We start from the raw sequence: 21295 nt of genomic DNA, 5'->3' as shown, positions 1-21295 counted from the left end.
ATCCCACAGATACAATTATCATGCATGTTAGAAACAGAATATATGGGCCGGGATGTGGAAAACAGAGGATTTGCCTAGCACTGACCCACCCCCCAGCACCACCAAAGTAAAATATAGATTAAATAGAAACGCAGGCCCTGGATGCCTCGGTTAGGATGCCGTTAGCCATTATGAACTTAAAAAAGCGGTATGCCCAAGACAGCAGAAAGTAGCACCCCACCAACAGTCACAGCTGCCACCATCTACTGCGCCCTGGTACGAAGGCAAGGGGGCAAAAAACAAGGGGACTGACTCACGCTTTGCATAGACATCCCGGCAAGACACGCCTGTGATCTCCAGCTTCCGCAGGTTCTCACAAACGCCATACTCTGCAACGAGAAACAGGCGAGGTGTAAAATGGAGAACTCACAAGGCAGCAGGCAGTGTGGTGCACACCTCTGGTTCCATCACTTGGGAGGCGGAGGCAGGCAGATCTCTGGGTTCAAGACCAGGGTGGTCTACAGAGTGAGTTCTAGGACAGACAAGGCTACACAGAGAAACCCTGTCTCGAAAAAAAAGAAAGAACTCACAAAGCAGCCAAGATGGTGACTGCTGACAGTGAGTGAGGAGGGGCAGGCACTCCTCTGTCAGCAGGGATCTGCCCTCACTGTGTGACCTCACTGCTTGTTGAATCAGGGACCGCCCCCTCAATGCACACCCACCTGTGTGGTCCAGGAACCTGACTGTACAATCAGATGCAATGGTGGCCATCTATACCTACACAAAGTCTACACTGCTGTTAGGGTCCCAGATGACCAGAGGCCTACTTGGCGCACAGTAGGGGCCCGTCTTGCCCTCACAGAGACGCTGGAGAGCAGTGGGGCACCCAATGTCCCTTTGGCCAAGCTGCCCTAGTCCCACTGAGAGAGACACGCCATGGGCAGCGCAGCCCTTCCTGTCAAAGGGTTCAATGGGCGTTCCATCCTCAGAGAGATCCGTAAAGAGGTGTCTGGCAGAAAGCCCTCCCCAGTCAGCACTTCTCCAACAGCGAAGTGGGCCAGGGCTGCACCCCACCCTCACAGGTCACGCTTTGCTAATCAGCTGTCCCTTTAACTTAGTCGATGGTGTAGGAGGGTGAGGTGGAACTCTGATCTAAGAGACACAAGACCCCTTCTTTGCCTTAGGAATAAAAGCCAAGTGGGACCCGCACTGAATGCGGCTGCCTGTTCCATCTGGCACAGCTGCACACACCCTTCCGCACAAGGCGATCATCCTTTTCTAAAAACTTTGGACGATTCAGCATTTTCTTGACAGCCCAGACCCGTTTAAACACCACATTAATGGAAAGGTCCTCAGCACCCTCCCGCCGCCTCCACCCTCCCACAGTCACCAACCCACTGATGTGTGTCCTGTCGCCTTCATCTCACCACAGTTCCACCCACACCCAAGTCACCTCAGCCAAGTGCCAGCCCCCTGCCTCAGGTCTCGGGTTGTGGAGAGGAGGGACAGTAAGCAGTTGAGTGCACCACTGGGCAGCCTCCACCCACAGCATTTAATCCTGCCAGAAAACCCAGGAAAGGCCCGTGTCCTCTCCATTAGCACTGAGGCAGGAGAGACACAGGACCAAGAGCCGGCACTGGGACACAGAAGTAAAGCTAGGCCAGAGTCCCTTAGTGGTGAGCACACAGCATGAGAAGGGGCAAGAGGACCCTTGGGACCCAAAGACAGCTACAGCTCACACCTCCAGTGTCCCACCATGCAATGTGTCACCAGAAGTTCAGTGACACCCCCTTGTCAGGACTCCAGCCTTGCCATAGGGTGGGACACGGTGCAGGCGGTGCTACACCCTCGATGGCATTCTGATGGCGCCCAGAGGCCAGTCTTTCCTCCGCAGTAACGGATGCCACTGGCCTCATGCTCTGGGTGGGAGGCTCAAGCCAGTCCTCGTGGGCTGCCAGATGCAGGCATCCAGGAGGCTCTCTGGGCAGCTCCGCTGAGGCCAGGGGCTGCAGCTTCCTAAAGCCCCTCCTTCCACCCTAGGCCTCAGAGAGCTCAGTTCCACACAGCATTCCCCTCTCGGCTGTGTGGCTGTCCCCTCTAGTGGGAAGATCCAGGCAAGGTCCCAGCACTGAGGAGTGTGTGTGTGTGTGTGTGTGTGTGTCTGTGTGTAAATGGAGGCCACTGATGAATAAGCTCAGAGGCTGAGCTGCACAGGGGTCACGGCCTGGCTCCAAGGCTGTATACCTTGGCACATCCAACTGGTGAGCTCATCTCTCTGGCGCATGACAGGGCCAGCTGTCTATAAGGCCCTGCCTATTCACAGCAATTTTAACCGTTGATGAGGATGCTCATCAACAAATGTGCGGGAGAAGACAGGAAGTAGAGAGACCACGGGCCAGCTGGGCCAGGATGTGGGCATTCTCAGCCTCGTACCTCTGGCTCACCTTCCAGAAGGCCACCATACCCCCACAGCCCGGATACAACTTCAGATGTGTTGACCCAGCACAGTCTATCCCTGCCATTGATTGTTGGAGCTGAGTGGTTCCTATACAATCAGCTGAGGAGAAAGGGGCTGAGACAAGGGCAGCACCGTGGCACAGACCCAGCACCTTGAACTTGACCTCCCTGGAGATGTCCCTGCCAACTCCACCAGGAAGAGCCAGAACTGACCACCAAGAGAGCTGCACCAGCTCTCAGAGCACAGCAGGTACACACCACGGGGGAAGACACTGGGTCTTCCTGCTCTCCAGCCTGAGCCCCTAAAAGCTGCCTCTGCTTGGGTCCTCAGGCCTACAACTTATCTGTACGACTCGCCTTCCATAGCCAGAGAGCTTCATGCCCAAGCCACCCGATATGGGGTAACCACAGGCTGAGGGACATTTCAAAGCCTACCTGATTATCAGCCCACTGGGTTGAAGCACCCACAGTTGGGATCCAGGAACCGGGCTAACCGGGCTAAGAGGAAGTCTGACCACTGACATGACTGACGTTTGCAAGTCAAACTCAGGAGACTGTTGTTGTGGGCTGGGAGTAGAGTTCGGGGGTAGAGCACGTGCCTCCCGTGACCAAGGCCCTGTGTTCCAGCCCGGCACCAGGGGTTGGGGCATTCCTCGGGCAGGCTACAGTGATTTCAGTCGCCACAAGGCTTCCACCAGTGGCTGACACGGAACAGCGGCTGTGCCATTCGGCCAAGGTGAGTGGTGGCTTGTCACAGTGGTGCATTCCACGGTGCTCACACAGAACCTGTCCACTGGTCAGGCAGCGGGCTGTCCTGTGGGATTGCATTGGATCGCCCTGAGAAAACGACACTAAAAACCTTTCTGCCAATCACCACCACGCCAGCGCCTCAGGACACCTAACGCTGTGACATGTTTTACTCTGTCCTTTATTTCTGTGACACGGTCTCCCTCTGTAGCCCAAGCTGGTCTCCAACTCACTACACAGCCCAGGGTGGCCCCAAACACCCAAACAGAGCTCTGTTTTGTTTTGTTTGGTTTTACTGTTGCTTTCTTTACTCTCAAAAAAGTAAAATTTGTGCTAGGGATGTAGCTGTTAGTAGAGTGCCTGCCTGACATGCCCAAGGCCCAGGTTCGAGTCCCAGCACTGTACAAACCAGGCATGGGAGCTATTCCAACACTTGGAAGGAAGAGACAGGAGGATCAGGAATTCAAGGTCATTCTCAGCTGTACAGTGAGTCAAAGGCCAGCCTGGGCTATAGAGTGAATTCCAGGCTAGCCTGGGCCACAGTGTAAGAAAAAAAAAAAAGTATAGGTTAGACCTATACCTTTTTAAAGCTGTTAGGGTAAATACTAACCACTCTCGCACCTCTCAAACCTGCGGCAGCCAGACTGGGAGGAGCAAGAGTGCAGGGTTTGCAGGATCCAGACCAATGGCAGTGGCCGTAGGGACCCCGACAGAACGACCTCGCAACCCAGGCGGGCTCTGAGGCACAGCGGCTTCCCAGGAAGCCACCCAGAGTGCAGAGCCCGGACACACTATCGGAGCGGCATTCAGCAGGGTGCCGGGTCAGCTGGAGCAGATCTAGACGAGTGGGTGGCAGCCTGACGAATGTCCCTCAACACGTCAGCTGCCTACCACCGTTGCCGCGGTAAAGTGATCTCGCAAATTGTGGCAAGTTCTGAGCACGCACAGCTAGCTGTCTCTCAGCAACACTGAGTGTCAGGCTGCGCCGAGTGCAGCCAGGCCTGGTCGAAGGCTACAAACAGAGGCCTACCCACTAACGGCCAGAGGACGGAAACAGCTAGTGCACCCCCATGCTGCCTCTCCCCACCCACCAGCAGGCCACCTTCAGGGACCCCCTGCTCCTAGAGACCAGTTAGGTGGCACTGCCGTCTGACTGCTGCCGACCCCAGTCACTCATGCAGTATCTCTTTATTCATTTCCCTGAAGGTCGGTGTGATTTTCCAACCCGACAGAAACCTATCAGAACTGAGAGCAGCCATCAAACCACAGTGCTTTTCTCCTTCTCAAGGGCTCGTGGCCACCAGAGACAGGCAGAGTCAGGAGAGCGGAGTCATTCTGACCCCACAGCTCCGCCTGTCTACAGAGGGCTCAGAACAATCCCACATCCTGGCACTGTGCATCCTTCCCACGAGTCATCAAAAGAAGCTGCCCTCAGCTTAGTAAGGCTCCTGGGCCCTGGCCAGCAGCTAGGTGGTTGGTAGCTTCCCTTCCCTTCATTCTGCAGCAAGCTCAGCCAAGAGGACTGAAGTCAGCATGCCAGCCTGCTTTGTTTTTGTTTTGTTTTGGTTTGCATGGTGCTGGGGTTGGAACCCTGGGCCGTCCATAGCCCATGCACAGTCCTCCTCAAGCGATGGATTTAGTGCTGCAGGTTGGCAGTTTCACTCACTCCAGTGAAATGGTGTAAGTGATTCTGAGAAGCGGCTCCGCCCCCACACACAAAAGACAGCACAGCAAGAGACAAAACCCGGGAGGGTGTGCACATGAGCAGAGAGCAGGCGATCCCCAAACCTGCACTGCCACAGCCCCACAGACAACCTGGCTCATGCTCACCAAGGGCCAGCGTGGCTGCCGCCACCCTTAGGCCCAAGGAGCTGAAAGCAGGGTCTCCAGAGATGTCACAGCCTTGTACACACACCCCTCCCATCAGCCCAGCAGTTCTGTGAAAGGGTCAGCAAATCCAGGCACAAACATGCAGCGAGGAACTTCCCTGGTCAACACTGCAACATGGATGAGGGCTTCACACAGTGTAAACCAACCACAAACACACACCGCAAGATGAGATTCCGCTCCTGAGCTCCCTAGGGCAGGCACCACTTTGGAAGGCACCAGCAGAATGAGGAAGGGGCTGTGGGGGGCAGCGCTGAACCCCAGCAGCGCCTGGAGGGACAGTTCTGGAGAAGGCAGGCCGACAACTGTACTCCAGAAGGTACCTCCCACCCCTGAACTGAGGCCATACATCGGAGGGAAACCGGGCTTAGTGATGAATGCTGTGTTGAGTCTTCTGACGTCATGGCCTCAAACTTGTGATCCTCCTACCTCAGTCTCCTGAGGGCTGTCATGGGCCTGCACCTCCATACCCAAGCTGTTACATATAGTTTTATTCCAATAAAAATAAACAAATGAATAAAAACCTGTTGCTGCACTTCAAATACTACAGAAAAGTTCAACAATAAAACAAAACAAGAAAAAGCCTGGCAGTGGTGGTGCACGCCTTTAATCTCGGCACTCAGGAGGCCGAGGCAGGCAGCTCTGAGTTCCAGGCCAGCCTGATTTACAGAGCAGCTGTATAGAAAGGGAGGCAGGCCAAGTGTGACGGTGGGCACCTTTAATCCCAGCACGTGGTGTCAGAGGCAGGAGAACAGATCTCTATGAGTTTGAGGCCCGCTTGTTCTACATAACAAGTTCCAGGACAGCCAGAAACACACAGTAAGACCATGTCTGAGAGAGAAAGAGAGAGAGGAAGAAAAGAAAGAGACAGGCTATCATCCTGGTATGGTTGGGACTGAGGCAGGAGGATCACCTATGGATCTAAGGCCAACATAGGGCTACAACAGTGAGTTTCAGGTAAGCCTGAGCTGAACTATATAAGAGGGGGTTAGGGGTGTTAAGGGACAAAATACTCCCTTATTTAGAAAAATACTTTGAGGTCAGGTGTGGCAGCGCACACCAGGGATCCTATCACTCGGGAGGCAGGGCCAAGTGGATCTCCTGTGAGGTCAAGGCCAGCCTGGTGTACAGTCAAACCACTGAGCTCCACCTCTCAGGGCTCCATTGCAGAGCTGCAGCCTCTGGACACAGACTTCTACCCAGCCAGGAAACTCGGCACACAGCTGTCCCTGAAGATGGCTCCATCTGTCCATCACTGTCCCCAGTGATCTCTTTTGGGAACCCTTGATGTGTGTCCCAGAGAAGTCCAACAGAGACAGGCAGAGTTCAGGAAGAAAAACAGCCTGGTGGCTCTAGGTACAGACAAGGGGCCAGCGAGTGATCCTGGACTCCCACAAGGGCCTGGAAGGCAGATTCCCAGTCAAGTCACAGGCCCAGGCTGTGAGCTAGGTGGTGACAGATGAACTTGGCAGTGACAGGGTGGACACTCAGATCACGCCTCCACCCAGGCTTTCAGCCTCAGACATGGTTGTCCATCAGCCAGCCATGGACCCTGGTCTCGGCCACTACTGTGGCTGCAGGAGACGCCTGTCATTTTTGTTTGTTTGTGTTGCCTGAATTTGTGTCTATGCACCATGAGTGGGCCTGTGCCTAAAGAGGTCAGAAAAGTGTGTTGGATCCCTGGGACTGGAGCTACAGAAAGTGGTGAGCCACGATGTAGATGCTGGGAATTGAGCTGGGCCCTCTGCAAGAGCAGCCAGCGCTCTTAACTGCTAAGCTGGCTCTCTACCCCTACCCCTCCTTTCTTTTCTTAAGCAATTACATATCTGTTTTTAGTTCCTGTTTACTCCTGCTTTGCCTGCGTGCATGCGTTGTGTGTGTGTGTGTGTGCGCGCACGCACACGCGTGCGCGCACATCATAAGCACACAGTGCTTGTGGAGGCCAGAAGAGGTCACCGATGGTTGTGCAGACCACGTGGGGGCAGGGAGCTGAACCCAGGTCCTCTGGTAGAGCAGCCTGAGCTCCAAGCACAGAGCCGTCTTCCCACCCTGGACATTCAACCTGAAATAAAGCAAGCCCAGATTACCACTCCTGCAGAATATCATGCCCACACTGTCCACAAGCACCTCAGCATTCAGGGGCTAGCAAACAGACCTGCCGAAATGCACACAGGGCCGATGAAGCCTCTCAAGCAGCTGGCGGAAGGCAAGAATCTTCCGGTCTCAAGAAGCCCATTTTGTCTCATGATGAGTACCGCTGGGCATCCCCAAGACACCTTGGTGGGAGGGGAGGCAATGTCGGCAGAGCCCCCACTCCCCTGCAGTCTTAATTTAAGAGTAGGCTGCCCTGGACCCCTCATAGGTTTAGGACATAGGACATTCCCTCACACCAGTGCCAGGCTTATGAGTCCTGCTCAGCCCTTCCCTTGTCACTGGGGACAGTTGGGCATCTGCCAGAGGACAATGACTCATAAGGCCCAGGCGTCACTGAAGGGAGAGGGAGGGTGTGCGGGTTTCAGGAGGTGACTGTCTCCTCCACACAGACCCATATGCTGTGTTTACACTCTGTCCAGAAGGAAGACACACCCAGTTCCTCAGATGCCCTGTGACCTGGCTCTGCCCACCCACTCACTGTGGCAAGGCCAGCCTTCCTCTCCACCTGCAGAGACAGACTCACACCATCCAGCCTCTGGGTCTGTGGCACAGCAATCATAAAGACCTCTCACACCTGTTCCTCCCACCTCTGCTGCCAAGGGAAAGGCCACAAGGTTGCATACGGAAGTTAACTTTTAAACACCTAAACTGGCTATCCCAGTTCAGAAGGCTGAGACAGGAGGGACGTTCAAAGCCAGCCTGGACTACCACACAAAAAGTAAAACAGGTTTAAACCTGATGTGCTGGCGCAGGCCTTGTGACCCCAGCACCGTGGAGGACGAGGCCAACTAGGACCACAAAGCAAGAACCTGCCTCAAAGAAATGGAAAGCAGGCCAACAGGGAGAGCTGGTAGCCAAGCCCAACGATAGAAACTCACCTACCAGGTACAAGGCCTGTGATCCTCGACCTCAAGCCCCTGTCCCCCTTCCCCAAACCTGCCCTACAAAGATTAAAAACAAAATAAAACAAAAAACAAAACACTACCACCTAGGTTACAGGCTCACACCTGTAACCTCAGTACTCAGGAAGCTGAGGGAAGAGGGATCAGCCAAATTTGAAGACAGCCTGGGGCTATACAGAGTGTGACCTTACCTCAAAAAGAGAGAGAGAGAGAGAGAGAGAGAGAGAGAGAGAGAGAGAAAACCAAACTAAAACAAGAGCATAAAACACAACCCAGGAGCTGAACCTCTTCCCCACCAGGCCTAAAACTAGGGGTGGCGCTTCTCAGCTCCCGGCCTTCTGCCCCTCCAGGATGTGGATATGCCAAGCCCTGTCCCTCTGTTTCCTGGACAGCCTGTTTTCTCCACTGGGTCCTCTACACAGGACAGGTGGGCTCTGCATGTCCACTGGACATCAGACATCCTCCTGAGACACGGCCTCCAAGCGCAGCGACCTGACAGAGCTGTGGCTCTCGCACTGACAGTCAAGCTGGGAGTGGACGGGGCGCTGGCCTCTCCTCTCCACCACCATAGGGTCAGACAGTGAGCAGCATGATGGACAAGCCCACGGTAGACTCCTGCTCACAGCACTGTCCGGGAACTACAGGTGTCATCACAGCAGGAATCAGCGCCCGCCCCACAGTCCCTGCAAGGTGCCAAGGGGAGAGCAAACTGTGACTGTCTCCTCGTTTTGAATTCCACCTTAAGGAAATTATTACGTTTATTCCATCCTGTCACGTTTTCTTATACTTGTGTGTCATGGACCACCTGCAGGAGTGTCTCTGGACGGGATGCAGGGCTTGAACTCAGGGCACCAGGCTTGGTGGCAGGCGCTTTACTCACAGAGCTGCCGTGCCAGCCCCCATATGAATGGTCTGATCCAGAATTAGGACCTGAGATGTGAAAACTCAGTAGCCCTAGGCTTGCTCTTAGGGAGCACATCCTGCCACAAGGCATCAAGACTGGCCAGCGCCAGATCTGGGTGAAGCATTAAGCACAGAGGCCTGTCAGGCAGGGCAGGTACTGAGGATCCTGCCCTCAGACAACCCTTCCCATATGACCTAAGCAGGTGGCCCTTGGCCAGCAGAGTGACACATCAAAAAAAATGTTTATGCCCCGGGGGGCTGGGTGCTAGGTTCTGTCCTTCCCCTCTGGGGACAACATTACCACCTATTGCACTAGTTCTAGAGGCAGGACAGAATTGGCTTAACAAGAGGCAATCACTGACCTGCCCAGAGAAAGACCCAGGAAAGGATTCCAACAGTTCTCAGCTGCTCCAGGTCACTCTACATCCTGACATGTGTGGCACCACAGCGGAGGGACCAAGTAGCAACTGCTTATGTCACTAATGGGACACAGAAGGTTCTGAGTTATCAGGAGTCTAAATGCCAATGACACCATTCTGGGTTCCTAGCGTCCCCAGCCCCAGACCACCACACCTGACCCCTAGAGAAAGCCACAGTTCGGCTTTTTAATTTGTGTTTGTTTTCATTTTCAACAGTAACAAGCCAGGGACTCACACGCGCTGGGCCGCTGGGCCGGTGTTCATCCTCTGAGCTGCACCCCAGGCTCTGTTTACTTTCTGAGACAGAGCTAGCTCTGGACTCAGTCTATACCCAGCAGGCCTTGAATTTTTGATCCCTCTGCCTCGGCTTCCTGAGAGCTGGATTACAGGCCTGGCCACCACAGCTCACTTACAAACTTATTAAAGCAAATGGCCTGACAGTTAGTCATGGCCCAAGTCTCACACACAATCCCTGCAATAAAAACATAAACACTTAAACCAGTCTCACCCACTCCCCTGGGACACAACACAAGCAGAGCCAACATCACAGCCCTGCCAGGAAAGCCAGGTGCTGGGAGGATCCAGGCCTGCTCACGGGGTGGGGCCAGTGCTGCTTTTCACCTACATCTTCTTGATTTTGGAATCCAGGAAAGAAGATGCCCAGGGCTCAGAGAAGGCTGGGCAGGACTGTCTCACACACAGCAATCTCCCAGGGGTTAGGCACAAAGAGACTGCGTCAGTGACAACCACAAATCCCAGGCCTGCCAGGCAACCTGTTTTAACCTGCATGGGTTACAGTACACCTGCCTGAATAGCCGGGTGTCCTGAGCCAGCTGTGACCCAGTGTAAGGTGGTAGAAACAGGAGAGAACAGAGTTCAAGGCCAGCCTTCGGCTACATTGGGAGACTGTCTCACAAAAGGATGCCAGGAACCCAGACAGCACAGCCACGGGCCAAGTTTGGCACCTTGGAGTGCCAGAGGCCACCGAAGCACAAACTTTTAATTCAAGTCGTAACTAACACAAGAGACAACGAAAGAAACATAAACAGAAATCCATCCAGACTGCCTGACTAAAACAAATCAGCCGAGTGCCGTGGCGCAGGCCAGTTACCCCAGCATTCACTCAGGAGGCAGAGGCAGGCAGATCTCTGTGAGTTAGAGGCTGGCCTGATCTATAGTGAGGACAGGCAGAGCAACACAAACAAACCCTGTCTAGAAAACAAACCCCACAAATCAAAGACAAAGAAAAAAAAAATGCTGGGTGTAGGGGCCTGCAGAGACTGCTCAGCAGTTAGAAGCACATTCTGCTCTTGTAGAAGCCAGTTTGGTGCCTAGCATCCACATGAGGTGGTTCACAACTACTTAACTCCAGCTCCGCAGGTTCTAATACCCTCTTCTGAAACCAGTGGGTACCTACACGCACGCACACACACTCACTAATAAAATATTTTTTTTTTTTTTTAAATATTAGGTGAGGTGGCTCACACATAGAACATCAACACTCTGGGGACTCTTGGTTCTCGTGCCTTTAATTTCTCAAAACTGGAATTCTGGTGTAGGTGAACTGGTTCACTCTCCAGTCGTAGCTCTGGAGTCCCTGAGAGCTGAAGCAGGAGGAGAGAGGACTACAGAGACCCTCCCCTCGCTTCTCGGCCTTCTGGCTAAGATCAAGTGTAGAAGAGAGCCTTCCAACCTGTCCCCACCGCTCTCCACACTGGCAATGGAGCGCTGCCCACTTCTGTTCTCGAGCTGAGTGTCACAGGTATACATGCTAAATAAACACCGGGTGAAAAGCCAGTCAGCTCAGCAGGTAAAAGCGCTTGCTGCACAGCAACCTGTGCAGCAGAGGTTCTCAACCTGTGGGCACCACCCTCTCACGGGGATCACCACAGACCACCGGAAAACATATTTATATTACCATTCATAACAGTGGTGAAATTAGTTATGAAGCAGCAACAAAATAACTGCATGGCTGCGGGTCGCCAAAACGTGAGGAACTGTATTCAAGGGTCTCCTCTGACACAGCCACATTTCACGCACACAATAATAATAAACAAAAGAAGTTATTTGTAAAAAAAAAAAAAAAAGGGCAGTGCTCAGAGAGAAACCGAAAACAAACTAACCGGTCCTATGTGACTAAAGGTTTCTACTGAGGATTCTCACCAGAGAAAATTAGACAAAAGACAGCTCGGACAATACACATGGGCCAACGGACATGCCAAACAGCCATGCTCAAGAATGAGGGCTCTGCACGCTTCTCCTTGTAAAAGCCCCCAAGTCGCCCCTCAGGTGGGGGCACCACCAAATGCTCCCACGCAGACTTGGGTAATCTGCCCAACATCCCACAGCGGGTGAGTGGAGCCGAGGCCAGAACTCCGGTGTCAACCATGAAATTACACAGCAAAGGTAAAAGGACCCTTCTATAGGGGAGGACCTGGGGAAATCGCTTTTCTCACACAGCCTACCATCCCACAACCCCACTCTGGGAAGCACAGGCCCTCAGAGGTTCCAGAAGGGAAATGTAAATGGATTTCTACAAATGCACCAATGTCTTCAGGGAGCTGTGGCCAGGAGACAGAAAACGCTGAAGCCCTCGGGCAGGACACTAGCCGGTGTCGGGACCCCTTCAGCTGCGAGGCTCTAGGACTCGCATCAACACTCGGGCTGAGAGTACCCTGCTGTATGGACATGAAAGGGAGGCCTTCCTAACGGGACTCCGACCGCTTCTGCGTCCTCGTTCTTGTGGGTAGGTGGGCTGTAGGTTTGGTTTTGGCTTGTTTGTTTTGTTGCTGTTGTTTCGGCTTTATTTGTTGGTGGGGGTTGGGATTTTTAAGTCTCACTCTGCAGACCAGGCCTTTCGATTATCTGGTTTTCTCGGAGTCTCACTCCGCAGCCAGGCCTGGTCTGGAACTCCGCACCACGCTCCTGCCTCGGCCGAGCGCCCGCGGTATGGGATGCCCCCGCTCACCCTCGCGGCAGCGCCGTCTCCAGATGGTGTCCGTGTGCAGGATGCGGCGGAACCTGCTGCAGACCTGCGCCAGGCTGGGCAGGTCGGTGCCGGGCAGCGAGGCGAAGATCTCCACCAGCAGCTCCGGCGGGAGCTCCAGCAGGGAGCAGCGCGCCGGCCCCGCCTCGATTCGCTCCTCCTCGGGGTCAGTGTCCGCCTCGCTGTCCGCCGCGGCCGTCTCGGCAGGGCCGCGGCGCTGCTGGCGGCGGCGGCACCCACGCGCGGGGCCCACGCCGCAGAGCCGAGCGCACACCGCCATGCCCGCCACCACCGCGGACGCGCGCACGCGAGCGCGCACGCACAGCGCACTGCGTAGGCGGCGGGATGGCCGGGGACCGGCCGGCTGGAGCCTCGAGCTCCGCCCCAAACGTGACCACGCCCTCCGACCCTTCCGCGGACATTTGCCCCGCCCCGAGAGGGAGACAAGCCCCGCCCCTCGACTTGCTCACTCCCTCGCTTCAAGCCCCACCCAGATGCCCCGCCCCGCCCCATGAGCTGGGGCCCCGCCCCGCGTGTGGCCACGCCCCCTCCGCGGCCCTGGCCCCTGGATGTCACCATACCCTATTTCCAGGTTCCGCCCCAGAGCGTTGGGCTGCTCGCTGAAAGAAAAGGTTGGCAGGGCTCAACTCCGGAAAGCCCCGCCCTCGGCATGACCACACCCTTTTCAGAAATCCCTCCACTGACCCCTTTTGCGGCAGATTAAAGGCAAAAAGTTGCAGGATGCCCCGTGTGAGGATCGAACTCACGACCTTCAGATTATGAGACTGACGCGCTACCTACTGCGCTAACGAGGCTCCTTGGTGAATGCCGCGCTGCCAGGGCCTTTGCACAGGTGGCGGCTTCGCAGCTACCGTCTCCTAGCAACGCTGGGCCGAAACTAACCGGTCCCGGTGGCTGCCTTGGTTGCAGAAGAAAGGTCTGGTGCTCAGGGACGTGGGAGTTCCTGGTGTCCCCAACCTGCTCTCCAGCTCGCGTTTCCCTGCGCAGCACAAAACATCTAGAAACTTCCCTTTCTGGGAAGGATGACTCCTCCGCAGCACCCTGTTTCATGACCCTGTGTGACTATACAACTTCTTTTTAAAATTAGCCGTTTGCATGATGGCCTCTAATCCCAATTTGGGGACCGTGGACAGAGGCAGGAGGATGAGAATATCAGGGTCACCCTTGGCTACTTAGTGATTTTGAGGCCAGCCTGGGCTACATTAGACCCTGTCTCAAAAGAGCCAAGGTGATGTTCTGGTTATCTCGGACCTGTGCCCCGTTGTAGCTCATTTATATACTGTTCTCACCCACCCACACACACACACACACACACACACAAGCGAACAGATACTGCCCTATCCATTAACTGATTTGACTAACCACGTTAAGCAAAGGCTCCATTTGGTGACCTGTTACACTAGTCCTTAGGTAGATGAGGCAGGAGGATGGGGACTTTCAGGACAGCCTGAGCTACACAGCAAGATTTCATGTCAAAAATAAATAGATAGATGATAGATAATAAACGTAAATTCCGTAATAATATGAGCATCGTGTAAGAGTGTGGCTGAGCACAAGATGCCTCTTCATCCGGTGTTGAGGCCCATGGGGAGAGCAAGCTTCGTGTGAGCATGTGGCTGGAGCCTGCAGTGTCCACTCCAAGCTGAACCCTCCTGCCCAGCAGTTCATGGGCAGCTCTGAGAGCCAGGGCCCACGATACACTGACCCCTGAGACCGGATTCACCGGCCCGCGTGCTTCATGGGCGCTGTTCCTCTGCGTGCTAGCACATAAACAAAACGCCAGCGCGTTCGGTGTTGCTCACTTACTGGAAAGTATTCCCTGACCTCGCTGACTCCTCCCCACGTCACAGGCATCCTGGCCCGAGCTAGTGCCGCCTCCATTCCTGTCCACCTCCTCACTGGCTACCCTGGGGGGCGGGGAAGCAGCGCTGTCCCCTGGAGACCACGGTTACCAGTCTACCCGGACCCCACACTCTCCGCCCAGGTTCAAAACCACCCCTTCTAGGAAGGCTCCTCCCGTGTTGTCCCCAGGGGACGCCACGTTATCCCTGAGCAAAGGTTAAGGGTTATTAGAAACACCTCTGGGCGGGGCAGCACGTGGGGAAGGCGTGTTTGCTCTCCCAGTCCCTGAAATGAAAACAAACAAGGTGTCACGCTGAAGAATGAGGAACCCCGGGCGGCAGTGGACGGAAGGTGCTCGTGGTTGCATCAGCCTTTGCAGCTGCTGGGCTAGACTGGGCACCACTGCTCTGCGCGCACCCCTCCTTCCAAAGCGCGACACTTGCTCTGTTTACATCTTGGTCTGTCCGAAATCAAAAACAAAGCCGGCTGGGATGGGGGGCGGTAAGCTCCTGTAACCCAGACCCTGCGGAAGAGAGATACTTAACCTTCCAAGTTTAGAAAAGCAAAACATGCCTCTAACATGTAAAGCCCTAGCTTGGACAGGCTTAGAACTTCGCTTTTCCCCAGACACTGAAGTCTATTCTTGTTTGTTTTGTTTGTTTTTCAAGACAGGGTATCTCTGTGTGGCCATGGCTGTCCCTAACTTGCTCTGCAAAATAGACTGGTGTAAAGGTCAGGGATCTACCTGCCTCTGCCTCCACAGCCCTGGGATTAGAGGTGTGGCCCAGCAAAGAGTTTTCTTAAATTGACCCATCTTGTAAATGTTGCTGTTCCAGCAAGAACGCACAGTAGGTCATAGCCAGGCATGGTGAGGCACGACTTTAATCCCAGTGCTTGGGAGGCAGAGGCAGGCGCAGGTGGATCCCTGCGAGTCTGAGACCAGCCTGGACAGCCAGGGAGCGATACGGAGAAAACCTGTCTTGAAAAATCAAACCAAAATAATTAAATAAATAAATGAAACCGGTCTTAAACTAACTACCATTTCTGCTTTTCAAACCAAACTTGTTTACTCTGCTCTAAAGATGACTCCGTGGATCATTGTGAGTTGAGGCCAGCCTGGTCTACAAAGCAAGTCCAGGACAGTCAAGGCTACACGGAGAAACCATGTCTCAAAAAAAAAAAAAAAAAAGCAAACAACTGCAAAACATATATGTCAAAATTAGATCCTATCTACATGTAGACAGAATACATGTACTCTTACGATTTTTGCCTTTATAAACCTCAGGTGCAGATCTGACTCCAATCAGTCCAGTGCCAGAAATAAAAAGCCTCCTCTTATTAAACTTTATTAGTGGTCATGGCTAATGTCTGAACAACCCCAGACCCATAACAGAAGCTCAGGCAGGCAACTCACTGGGCTACAGGTGACAGCCTGCCTCAAGAAATATCCACAACAAAGCCGGGCACAGTGGCACACGCCGACTTTGAAGCCAGCCTGGTCTACAAAGTGAGTCCAGGACAGCCAGTAGTACACAGAGAAACCCTGTCTTGAAAACAAAAACACACACACACACACAAAGAAAGAAAGAAATATCAATGACCCACAATATCAATTGACCCACAATGTCAATAAGAGGAGCTGGACAGAAAAGGCTTAACGCAGCACAGCTTTCCCTAGAGGAGCTGAGAGCTTATTAAAACATCAAATAATTTGATTAAGTTTTCCTCTTTAGAAAAATAATTGTGCGTATGTTCACAGTGTGACTTCTGGAACTCAGCAACTAAACAGTAACAGACAAGGCTCTCTGAACTGAAGGCCAACACCAGCCTGCTCTACAGAGTTCCAAGAGGGCCAGGGCTACACAGAGACAGCCTGTCTCAAATAAATAAATAAATGATACACAGACTCAAATCTACACAGCATACGTTATTCTGCAAGTCAGTGAATAATGCTTAAGGAAACTGTATTTGTTGGGATGCTCAAAAAAAAAAAAAAAAGGATCTTTGGGGAAGCAGCATTTGTGATTACAGAAAGTGCATAGACCTTGATTTCAATCCCCAACATCAAACATTATAGAAAACAGAGAAGGCCTCTGAGGTGGTACACACCTTTAATCCCAGCACTTGGGAGGCAGAAGTGAGACCTGTTTAAAAAAAAAAAAAAAAAAAAGAGAAAAATTACAAAGGATATAAAATATAAAGAATATATACAGGTATAAAGAAATGAAGTTATCGAGAAGAAAAACACAAGAGGTACACTGTTCTAGAAAGAATGGGCAGGTACTTGCTAAGTACTAACTCGGCTAAGCAAGCTGAAAGCTGAGCCAGGCAGTGGCTTTTTGGAAGACAGGAGAGCAAAGGCCTGCCAGGAATCAGGGGCTGAGCAGACAGAGAGGATGGAAGGAAGGCTCAGGCCAGACTGGAATCTGAGCAGAAGATGAAACAGGAGATGAAGCCAGGCCATGGAGGATGATGCAATGCTGAAAGTCGTGTTTTGGGAAGCCAGCTCAGGCTTGTAGTACAGCGTGGCATGCTGATAAATACGCAAGATTAGGTTACGTGCTACACAAACACATTTTGTTTTGGTTTAGCATTTGATATGCACAAGTGAGAGTTAAATAGTGCATAAAGTTTATCAATCTCTGTTGCATAGATAGCTCTACATATAACCAAGTTCCTCTTACAAACCTTCTGATAAAAAGGGGGGCATTTGAAAGAAAAAAAAATGGTGAGGCCAGGCAAGGTAGTGCTCCCCTGTAGTCCCAGCAGTCTGGGAAGCAGAGGCAGGCAGATCAGATGGCTGTGAAGGAGTTCAAGGCCAGCCTGGTCCTCCAAGTTAGTCCAGGAGAGCCAAGGCTACACAGAGAAACCCTGTCTCAGAAAAACAAAAAAGGAAGGAAGGAAGGAAGGAAGGAAGGAAGGAAGGAAGGAAGGAAGGAAATTGTGGGACTCTTCATAGTGCTACTGGAAATAAAAACTGGTGCAGATGCTATGGAAATCATTATCAAGGTTCCTCCAAAAATCTAAAACCAGAACTATCTCTAGCTATGCCACTCCTGGGTGCACACCCGAAGGACTCCTCGGAGGGCATGTCCACACGCCACAGAGCCACAATGGAATTCCATTTAGCTGTAAAGATTAACAAAATTATGGCGTTTGCAGGAAAATAGATGGAACTGAAGGTAGGTCTATCAAGAGACACAAGCCAGATTCAGAAAGAATCTCTCATATGTGGACCCTAGATTTAAATGTGTGTGTTCTTGGACATAAAAGTAGAAAGGGAACCCTGAAGGGGATGAAGACTGTGGAAAGAAACGAGAGGGAAGAGTAAGGGAAGTGACTGAAGGGCAGAACGCAGGCATTGCAAGGTTGCCCACCACCAGACACAAGCAACCAATGGGTCCTGGCCAGGAAGGAGAAAGAGCAGTGTAGACTCTGGCACAGATTGTGGGGAGATGGCAAAAGACACCAGCAGTGGCCACAGGCCCTTAAGATGCTTTTGCAGCCTTGAATTCCTACCAAAAGGAAGGATTGCAACAATGATGTGTTAGTGAGAGGAAATTAAAAGAAAACTGTATTTTTCAGTGGGTTGCCTGTAAAGATGAAAGAGAGAGAGAGAGAGAGAGAGAGAGAGAGAGAGAGAGAGAGAGAGAGCTGTAATCCCAACACTAGGAAGGTAGAGATTGATGAATCAGGAGGAGTTTACCATTGGCTACACTGGAAGTCAAGCCTAGAGTACATGAAACCCAGTTTCAAAAAAACAAGTCGACTTCGGGTAATCACGGTGGCTCATGCCTGTGCCTGCAATCTCAGCACCCAGAAGGCTGAAGCAGCGGGTGAGAAATGAGTTCGAGGCCAATCTGGGCTACAGTATGAGCCCTCTGAGCTACATAAAAACATAGCCCATGCCAGGAGTCAGATGCACAAGTGTAGTGGCAGAAAGTGCGGGAAAGGCCCAGCACAAGGCGTCGGGATGGAGCTGACGCGCAGCCACCTTGCAAGCCTCAACGGCCCCGCGGCGAGTATGCACTGAGCGACACCGCAGCCTTGACCCAGACGCCCCGAGGCCACCGTCGCCCCCGGGACAAGCTGCCCCACTCCCCTGGACGCTCTTGAGCAATTCTTGTTTACTTGTTCTAAAGAACAGGTGACGCTAAGATTGACTGCACAACTAGTCAATAGCTTCCCAGATAACAAAGCCGATGGCCGGCTTCATCCAATCAGAAAGAGATGTTGGCGGGGCGGGGCGTGCGCTGGCCCCGCAGCCCTGAGAGCGCTCGGCACCCCGCGTTCTCCATGTTGAGTGTGGCACCGCGGCTCTGCGCTGCGGGCGGAAGTGTCCGCCGGCTTCTGGTGTACTGGCTCCTGGCTTTCCGTGTTCCGGAGTGCTCAGGTTCCCGCCTAGGTTCCTCCCTGGGAACAAACGTTGGTTTCCAGATGTTTTGTCATTCACCTACTCGTACGAACTAGCAGTGGGGTCGGAAACTTTCAAAGTGCCACTGCTTGGGTTCAAGAAGAAGCAATTTGGTTGATACGCTTGTTTTTACTTCTTATGTCTAGACAAAGTCTCCTTAGGTAGAGCAGGAGGGTCTGGAACTCACAGAAGATCCTCCTGCCTCTGCCTCCAGAGTGCTGAGCTTAAAGGTGTGCCCTACCACACCCAGTTAGTAGTTAAATTTAAAAGCCCGAGAAATTCTGTGAGTAAACAATAAATCTATTAAAAGGCTGTGTTCTTGCTTTTCTGTATGTGGACAATCTCAGGGAGAAGAATACTATTACATATTAAAAATAAATTATACTGTGGGGCTTGAACGATGTCTCAGGGGTTAAGAGCATCCAGAGGACTTGGGTTCAGTTCCCGGAACCCACAGGGCAGCTCACAGTCTGTAACTCCAGTTCCAGAGGATCCAATGCCAGCTTCTGTGGGTGCCACACACACACGATGTACAGAAACACATTCAGATAAAACTCATACATAAAAATAAATATTAAAAATAAGTCGTGCTCAATGTATTATATAAACCATGCATCTTTTGACTGGGGATAAAGCTCGGGGTCTTTTGGAAGCTAGGCAGGCACTGAGGGTGCTGGCTTACTTGCCTAGCAGGTACCAGGCCCTGGCCCAACTCCTTGCACTACTGAAGAAAAACCAAAGAGAGTCAGGTGAACTGATTCGTGTGCACTCAGGCACATTCTTGTTTGCAAATCCATGAGTTGGCTTCTTGTGTTTGTATGTGAAGAAAACTTAACGTGGTCTGAATAGAACCTGTACTGTAGGTCTAAACTGCCTCTCTCCTAGGGAAGGCAAGACTTGTAAAGCACCATTACGCGCCCCCACCCCCACCCCTCTTTTGGTTTGTTTTCTTCTCACAGTGTTGGGATATATGGTTCTAGAGTCACTGCAGTGAGAATTTGGGGAGGCTCAAAGGAGCTTTCAAAGGTGTAAGATCAGCATTGCAAAACCAAAGAGCAACCCTAGCCATCACTTCTGCAAATCTTTGTTGATAAGAGAGAATCCTGGGGTTCTGGGGTTGCCTGGGGAAGGCAAATATCCTTCTTTCCCTCTCCCCATTTCCACAAGCCAGATATGACATTTTCTTTCCTTACATTTTGTGTAGTTCAGCAACACAAAACCCGTCTTTCTTTCTTTCTTTTTTCCTTCCTTCCTTCCTTCCTTCCTTCCTTCCTTCCTCCCTCCCTCCCTCCCTTTCCTTCTTTCTTTCTTTCTTCCTTCCTTTCTTTCTTTCTCTCTTTCTTTCTTCTTCCCTTCCTTTCTCTTTCTCTCTGTCTCTTTCTGTTTCTTGCTCTTTCTCTCTCTCTTTCTTTCTTTCTTTCTTTCTTTCTTTCTTTCTTTCTTTCTTTCTTTCTTTTCTTTCTTTCTTCCTTCTCACTCTGTAGTCCAGGCTGGTCTCAAACTCAGAAATCCACCTGCCTCTGCCTCCCAAGTGCTGGGATTAAAGGCATGTGCAATATCACTGCCCAGCAAAACACACACACACATACATTTCATACACAGCAGTAGTTAATAAAGTCTTCAGCAGGCAAGGCTTACTGTCACAAACACCCAGAAAAGTAAGCAGCTCCTTTGTTGTTAGAGAACAAAGCTACAACCTGAAGGGTTTTGTTGTTGCTGTTGCTGTTTTGTGTTTTAGGACTCAAACCCAGAGTCTTGCACAGAGAACACTATACCACTTGGTACCATCCCCTGGGCCTTGAAGATTTTAATTTGCTTTGGTTTCTGTTGTTCTGAGGTCAGGCAACAGTTCATTCTACAAATCAGTACTGTGTTTTCCTGGGCCAAGTGCAGGAGATGAGTTTTATAGCTTGAAAAGGCTAAAGAAAGCATCAAAAACAAACAAACGGAAACTAAACTAAACCAGCAGTGCTACACTGGCCATTTCAAGATCACTTTCCTACTCAAGTGTGGACAGACAATAGGAAACTGACTAGCTAACACCAGACTAGCTTGGATATGGCTCTACATTCCCTGTTTTGTGTTTTTTTTTTTTTTTTTTTGGAGGTTTTTTTGTGGAGGGCATCTCACTGAAAAACTCTGGCTGTCCTGGAACTCAGCAAATCTGCCTGTCTCTCCCTCCTGGGTGCTGGATCAAGGGCCACCACGCCTAGCTAATCCCAGTTTCATTTTAGGATTGAGCCATCAATTTTAGCTAGGCTGCCTCCATTCTTTTTGTTTATCTTTTGAGATAGGGCTACAATGGGTGGGGTAGGGAGGCTCACATTTTCAATCCCAGCACTAAGGAGGCAGAGGCACGTGATCTCTATGAGTTCAAGGTCAGGAGGTTTACCGAGTGAGTTCCAGGTCAGGGATTCATAGAGAGACCCTGTCTCAAAGGGAGAAACTGGGGGTTTATCAAGTAGCTGAGGCTGGCTTTGGACTATTATTGTTTGGTGGGTTGTTTTAAAGATTTTCATTTTGTGTGTAGGAGTGTTTGCTGGAGTCCGTGTGGGTGCACGGTGCCCGAGGATGCTGGAAGAGG

The 21295-nt window shown here is 51.9% G+C and overlaps 1 protein-coding gene, 1 long non-coding RNA gene and 1 other non-coding gene across 6 annotated transcripts in view; all 3 read right to left on the bottom strand.

Moving 5' to 3' along the window:
- The window catches only part of Fbxo31 (F-box protein 31), a 30667-nt gene extending 17912 nt beyond the window's left edge, over positions 1 to 12755 (bottom strand). For 2 of the 4 annotated variants that reach the window (XM_060391851.1, XM_021631146.2), the window contains exons 1-2: positions 12417 to 12755; positions 297 to 368 (exon numbers count right to left, since the gene is read on the bottom strand). In XM_060391851.1, coding sequence (XP_060247834.1) covers positions 297 to 368; positions 12417 to 12714 — 370 coding nt within the window. In that variant the 5' untranslated portion in view covers positions 12715 to 12755. The remainder of the gene's footprint in view (positions 1 to 296; positions 369 to 12416) is intronic. The other 2 variants (XM_060391852.1, XM_021631147.2) reach the window with 2 other exon arrangements.
- LOC132656796 (uncharacterized) lies at positions 4728 to 12406 on the bottom strand. Its single transcript, XR_009594515.1, has 2 exons — positions 9392 to 12406; positions 4728 to 7132 (listed from the first exon to the last, which is right to left on the bottom strand). It is a non-coding gene; the product is annotated as an uncharacterized LOC132656796 (long non-coding RNA).
- A 421-nt stretch (positions 12756 to 13176) lies between the features above and the next one.
- On the bottom strand, positions 13177 to 13249 carry Trnam-cau (transfer RNA methionine (anticodon CAU)). The gene has a single exon. It is a non-coding gene; the product is annotated as a tRNA-Met (tRNA).
- Positions 13250 to 21295: the final 8046 nt, after the last annotated feature.

Source organism: Meriones unguiculatus, chromosome 10 (assembly GCF_030254825.1).
Source record: "Meriones unguiculatus strain TT.TT164.6M chromosome 10, Bangor_MerUng_6.1, whole genome shotgun sequence".
NCBI lineage: Eukaryota > Metazoa > Chordata > Mammalia > Rodentia > Muridae > Meriones > Meriones unguiculatus.
Note: the sequence above shows the minus strand (reverse complement) of the source record. Positions and strands in the feature narration are given on the sequence as shown.